The sequence below is a fragment of the Egretta garzetta genome, unplaced genomic scaffold (genome assembly GCF_000687185.1).
Source record: "Egretta garzetta isolate BGI_Z169 unplaced genomic scaffold, ASM68718v1 scaffold687, whole genome shotgun sequence".
NCBI lineage: Eukaryota > Metazoa > Chordata > Aves > Pelecaniformes > Ardeidae > Egretta > Egretta garzetta.
The window spans coordinates 152331-159352 of NW_009260396.1; the positions used below are offsets into that span (position 1 = coordinate 152331).

At 43.0% G+C, this 7022-nt stretch overlaps 1 protein-coding gene across 1 annotated transcript in view; it reads right to left on the bottom strand.

The window, feature by feature from the left end:
- The window catches only part of KNL1 (kinetochore scaffold 1), a 30446-nt gene that overhangs the window by 7754 nt on the left and 15670 nt on the right, over positions 1 to 7022 (bottom strand). Inside the window, 6 exon segments of the mRNA XM_035898529.1 lie at positions 1147 to 1237; positions 2062 to 2177; positions 2854 to 2952; positions 3070 to 3137; positions 4149 to 4293; positions 5499 to 7022. The exon segment at positions 5499 to 7022 is cut by the window's right edge and continues 12 nt beyond it. Coding sequence (XP_035754422.1) covers positions 1147 to 1237; positions 2062 to 2177; positions 2854 to 2952; positions 3070 to 3137; positions 4149 to 4293; positions 5499 to 7022 — 2043 coding nt within the window.

Genomic DNA, 7022 nt, shown 5'->3' on the forward strand with positions numbered 1-7022 from the left:
GCGAGGGAGGTTCTCCTCCCCCTCTGCTCTGCCCTGGTGAGACCCCACCTGGAGCTCTGGGTCCAGTTCTGGGCTTCCCAGTTCAAGAAGGATGAGGAACTCCTAGAAAGAGTCCAGAGGAGGGCAACTAGGATGATAAAGGGACTGGAGCATCTCCCCTACGAGGAAAGGCTGAGGGAGCTGGGCTTGTTCAGCCTGGAGAAGAGAAGGCTGAGAGGGGACCTCATCAACACATACAAATATCTCAAGGGTGGGGGTCACGAGGACGGAGCCAGACTCTTCTCAGTGGTGCCCAGCGCCAGGACAAGGGGCAATGGGCACAAACTGAGACATAAGAGGTTTCAGTTGAATATGAGGAAAAACTTCTTTACTCTGAGGGTGACCGAGCCCTGGCCCAGGCTGCCCAGGGGGGCTGTGGAGTCTCCTTCTCTGGAGATATTCAAAGCCTGCCTGGATGAAGTCCTGTGTAACATGCTCTAGGAGAACCTGCTTTAGCAGGGGGGTTGGACTGGGTGATCTCCCGAGGTCCCTTCCAACCCTTGCCATTCTGGGATTCTGTTATATTCATTATCATTAGCATTCTCCTTTAAATACCCTCTTGCCTCGTCTTTTGTTTTGGCATACGACACCACTGTTGTACTCTAACAATTGTATGCAATTCTATTTTTGTGTAATGACACATTTTCTGCTCATTATGTGCCTTGCAATATCATATGTCTTTCTGCACTAAATAAGCATTTAAGTTAATGGCCAATTCTGCTCCAGTAATAAAGCAACACTGTCTCTACAGTAGGAGCAGTTTATTTTTTCCTCCCAAAATCGCACTGCTTGCTTAGGCCCATCTAAAGTTTCTCTTCTCTTTTCTGCCCCCAGCTAACCTATATTATCAACTTGGATTATCAAGTTTTTCTGTTGTATAGCAACATATTTCCTTTAACATATTTTAAAGGGCACATATCCTTGCATTCTTCTGACATACTGCAAGTTCTCATAGCAGTTTGCCATTCAGAAAATATTTTGCCTTGTATCACCTATCTGCCTACTGTTATTCTGTGACCATGATGGTTCTTATTTTATTTGAACGCATAAATTAACCTTACTTCTTCGCTATGTAAGAAACTAGATCATCTCTTCACGCAGTATTACCTCTTCATCAGAGCAGGTTCTCATTACTTCCCACAAACTCTTATTCACATTCACCAGGAGTTGATCCTGCATACTTACATACTGTTTTAACCTGAAATGTGGGGGGAAAAAAAAAAAAGTTGAAAGGAAGTCTTGTTGCAACTGCACCGAGCACCTAAAGCAGCACGTTGGTATTTATGCAATTCATTCCCCTTTTCTAATTAAAGCATGGAAATGGAAATATTTTCATTTAGTCTGGCATCTTGGACAGACCCTCTAAAGCCTTCATTAAATGGGGGACACCTTTGCCAAACTCTAGCACACACCACCAAGTTCACTTCCTATAGCCTGCTTGTTGAGGGCAGGTCTGAACAGGAGGTGGAGAGCTAGAGAGCCAAAGAAATAGGACGTGGCGCTAACGAGGCTATGACAAATCTTACTGCTGATGTTGAATTTTATCATAAATCTTGATTTTGCACCTCAGTTGTGAAAGGCATAATGAATCAGACCATAAGCGTCCTTCAGATTGAAATACAGTTATCATGATTTATTCTCTATCTAATAAACACTGGGAGACTGGAACAAACAACAGATCATAACTGGATACTATTCTGCTTTCTATGATTGATCATTTTTGATACAATTTTAAAAGCTTAACTCTTCTGACGTGCAACTGAAACACTCTATTAGTAAAAGATAATTTATTCGAGGAAAATCAAACTTTAATTATCTCCATAACAACAACTCTTCCCCAAGAGTTAGCCCTATACTGTCTAAACCTGTGATAAACTGGCTACCAGGAATAAGCAGGGTAACTGTAATTTTTTATTTTTCCCATCTGCAATGTATTAACTTTCTTCGGGCCACTTTGCATGCCACTGGAGCCGAAAAAATAAGATTACTAATATACTCTATGACTGAAAAACCCCCACTTACTCATCTATCTTCTGAGAAAGGGCCTGGCAATCTTCTTCATAAATACGCAGCTTGGGGCGATAAACGTACTGGCTGTAAAAGAGGTCTTCTGGAGTAGGTGGTGCACTGACTGCACACTGGGGAAAAATATAGGGGAAAATTGCGAAGAAAAAGAAAAAAAAGATGCATATTTTTCAGAAACAGTAACTTCCAAACAATTTATGCACAGAAACCAGAAAAAGGCCTGGAATCTTTATTTCTGCAGAACAGGAAACCAAAAAAACCCTAGTGGAGGCAGCCTGACAAACGATTATTTTAATTCTGGACTTGTCCTTTTTCATTCTGAGGCAAATTAGTCACATAACCTTAGGTAGCTCGTTCCACTTTTATGCCCCGTGTTTCCTCACGGTTGAGCATGGACTTCCTTTTGGGACATATGCCTCATCACTAGAGCTAAAAAACCAGTAATTCCTCCTTTCAAACTTACCATCCTTAAAACAAATTTAAAAAGCAAGCAGTAGCATATTTATCCGAGAACAAATAACCTGAATATACGCTATTTCGTAAAGAGACTGAAATCTATTCTATTTTTCAGTTCTGAGGAAAGAAAAGCATCAGACTTATCAGGGGAGAACAAGCAAAGAGACAAGAGGAAGCATGCAGTGTCTCAGGCGCTGGCCAAGGTAGAACTGACTTCTGGCTTACCTCATTTAAAGGCCTTTAATACAGACCGGTTAGTGGATAAAAATTAAAAAGACAAAAAGAATACAATTTCAGGTCAATATATATGCATATCAAAGGATAGATACTCACGCTGGCTGGAAGATGGCTATGCCGGGGCTTCTGAATCGTAACATGGACTTGAAGAAGTGTAAAAAACTCCCCAACTGTGATAGTGCCATTCTGAAATTTCTGTCAAGATTAGGGAAAAGTACAGATTTTTCAAGCAAGAATGCTTACTTGCATATATGCACACAAGTATTTTTCCTGTGAGGACAATAAGTTGGCATCTTTCAGCTATTTACGTACCTCCCGTAAGTTATCTTCGCAAATGCTATCTGTGAAAAGCTCAGACTCCAGCTGACCGCTTCGCTGAACTAGCCAAAGAAAAAAAAACGGGGGGGGAGGGGGGAAATTGCTGGAGTTAATAATATTCTTACAGAAATATGAACCTAAGCTCATTAGCTCTAGAAAAAAACCCCAATTTTAATGTAGACTTTGACCTTTATGTGTGTTTACAGTGCTGAATGAAGTAACTGAGGAAACAACTACTTGGGACAAATAAGGAGAGCTAGATTCAGAATCTAATGTAAAATAAAAACTGCGTCAGGATGGCAACGAAATGACAGACTTCACTTTCCTGTGGGAGGAAAGCCGTATGTAACACACTAAAAAGTAATAAAACCGGGAAAGAGACTCCACTGAGGGCATCCTGTGTAGACATAGAGACCAAAGAGCTGCCAGCGGCTCTCGAGGTAAAACCATGACATTCGAGTTGTGAGGGCTACTTTCTCACTCCAAGGAAAGAGCCCAGCTTCTACTGGATAAGGCACATGCTTTTACAGTTGCAGGAGGCCAAAATTGGAATTGGTTTTATAAACAGAGGCAAGGTATCACTTACCAGATGATTGGCAGATTTCTGCCTCGTTGTTAGGTATCAGCTAATTAGCAAGAGCTAATTAAACCTGGGGGCTAAATCTGCTTAAGGCCTGTCCTTGCAATGCACTCTGAGGAGTCTTTTTCCAAGAGTGCAGTGCTGAGACATGCAGACTTGTCCTGCATGGAACCAGCTTAAAAGCATCTTTGGGCCAGCAGAGTTTGAGCCAGGACTTTGCTCTGTGCTAAGGTAAGTGCCTCATCAGACCAACTTGCCCTTGGAAACAGAGCTGTACTTAAACTCTGCTCCTTTTTCTTCCCGTCTCAGTTTTCCTGGGACAGCCTGGACTCTCAGCCAGAACATAAAAGCACGTTGACTGGCTGGGGGGGAAGCTGTGACACAGGCATTCAGGGCCCTTCCCAAATGAAATACATACTACAGGTGGGGCTCTTCCTTCATTAAGCATAAAGAACACAAGGTTCGAAACCATTACGCACAAAGGAAGTCTTACCTGTTAATTCTGTGTCAGCCTTAACAGAATCCAGAGAGCTGCTGGTGCTGGCATGAGTGCAATCAGAACTTTTAGCCGATAGATTTGGATGATCTTCACCTTCATGAACTTCTACTTGGCTTTGAGACACAGTGCCAAAAGTAACCTGAAATTAGCAAGTTAAAAAAAACCAAAACTCAAGAGTTACAGGAATTGATACAAGAATAAGTCGATTATTAGTCTACTGTAGCTGTTTCTTGACATTCAGAGTTGTTTCATTTTTAGTATCAGCACATTTTATATCTAATGAGTATGACAAACCGGTGCATGGCTAGCTAAGCCATTTCCTGCAATGACATAGAGGAAGAGAAGCAGCAAAATCCTTCAGAGAATCATAGAATGTTTTGGGTTGGAAGGGACCCCTAGAGGTCACCCAGCCCAACCCCCCTGCAGGGAGCAGGGACACCGCTAACCAGATCAGGTTGCTCACAGCCCCGTCCAACCTGGCCTGGAATGTTCCCAGGGATGGGGCCTCCACCACCCCCCTGGGCAACCCCTGCCAGGGTTTCACCACCCTCACTGTAAAGAATTTCTTCCTTAGATCCAGTCTAAACCTACCCTGCTTCAGTCCAAAGCCATATCCCCTTGTCCTGTCACAGCTGGCCCTACTAAAAAGCTTGTCCCCCGCTTTCCTCTGGGCCCCCTTTAAGCCCTGACCGGCCGCACTCAGCTCTGCCCGCAGCCTTCTCTTCTCCAGGCTGAACACCCCCAACTCTCCCAGCCTGGCCTCCTAGCAGAGGGGCTCCAGCCCTCGGATCATTTTAGTAGCCCTCCTCTGGCCCTGCTCCAACAGGTCCATGTCCTTCTTGTGCTGAGGGCTGGTTTCTCAATCAAAGCAGTAGCCCCCATAGCACGCCCTTCCAGCTTTTGGACCTACAAAGTTTCTACTGATGTTGTACAAACTTATTCTTAAGGTCAGATTAACGTTCCATATTTGCATAGATTTTCTTGATTCAGCTGTAATTTGTGCTGTCTATAAAAAAGCTAATTTAAACTAAACATCCACGTTTGGATGTTAAATAATTGCTTTAGGCCTTACTCTATCATTGTACCTAAGCAACAACTGGGAAATAGTTTAGTTCAGAGGACTAAGAGTATTTAGTTGAGATAGGATTAAAAGGATGCTATGGAGGGAGTTATTTAAAATTGACATATCCCTTATTCTGTCTGTTTTGCATGGTTGCAAAGTGACAGCAAACTGGTGGTTAAGAGAAACAAGAAAGCCTACTGCTAGACCTGCTTACACCCCAAAATTGAAACAGTAGTCTTGTCAGTGTTCACTGTGTCCTTCCCACGAGTGATCGGGCTCACCTGCAAGTCTTGGGGGGCCTCGCCATCCAAGTTTTCATCCCTCTTGAGCTTCTTTGGACTTTGAAGATCCTCCTCATGTTGTTCCAAAGCTCTCTTTGTGTTGTTGCAACTTTTTGTCTCGTCAAATTGAGTCTTTTCATCGTGGGAGATTTGGTTTTTGCTTATCTCATTGTAAGCATTTTCCATGAGTTCAGAGCTTACAGATTCATTTGAATCCATTTCTTCTAGGCAGACGGGAAGAAATTCTTCTTCTATAAACTGAGAAGGGCTGAAGTTCTGCCTACGAGACTTCTTGTTACCTGGGGTTTCACCAGCATTTATGCTTACTTCTGAAACTGGCGCTTCTCCTTTGTCTGAAGATTTTGCATTTACGTCTTGTACACTAGAAACATAAGGATTTCTTCTGTTCGGTAATTTAGGCTGGAAGATACCTAGAGAGGCATTTATCCCTTGATATTTATCCTTAAGCCCCATGCCTAAATTTGCATCTGTGGGAGCACCTTCAGGTTCAAGGCATGCGTTCTCCTGCTCTTGGGTATAAAATAAAGTATTTGGTTCCTTTGCAGTATCTTTTCCTAATCTCAAGGTATCCTCTGGCTGAGTTGATGATCTGGGCAGCTGGCCAGAAAAAGCAGTTTCAGAAAGGGAGAGAAGTTCAGATTTCCTTCTAATATTTTTCAGCTTTGAAAAAACATTTAAAATACCTGATAATTCAGGTGCAAGAGTGGGATCTATTTGATCTCTTGGACTGCCGCTGACCAAAAGTTGCTTAGCTCGTTCAGAGTTTATTTGAAGGTCTTTTGGAGGTGTCTCCCCTTCAGCTGAGAGCCCCTCATTTTCCTTTGATTCCGTGTTAGAAACTGGAACGAGGCTTGCTCCAGCCAAGCCTAGATCTGTAGCTAAATCTTCACGTCCAGATGAATCATCTTTTGTCACCTGGTTTCTCTGAGTACTACGTGCATTTGGAGAACCTGTCAAAGAATCTGGTTGCTGGATGGGAACTGAAACACGGGATACCGAATGGCCACTTTCTTCACTGCAATCCATGGGCCCGTTACTTGGAAGCTTCAAAGACACTCTCTTTGATTTCAGTTTTTCTGGCTGTATGAGATCCTGCTGACTGTTTACAGGGGCGGAATTATCTGTGGGAAGGTCAAGATCCTCTGGTGCCTGCACATCCATAGTGTCTTTTGGAAGTGAGACAGAATAATCAGAATCTGTTGTTGCACCACTGTGGGCTTTGATAGCTTCCTTCTCACTAGGAAATGCTGAGGCTGATGAAGCAGAAGAGGGAATGCTGGGCTTATCCTTAGATTCTGTATGATACTCACCATTCAGGTCTTTTGTATGCCGGGAATCTATTTCATCTCTGCAAGACGACAATGCACCATGCAAGTCTGGTTGCCAAGTACTTTTACGTGACGCTTCTTCGTTCTCAAATCCATTAATATTGTTATTAACAGCAATAGTATGAGATGCAGTTATTTCCATATCGTCTTGGTGGTGGGTAAACACAATGGTTTT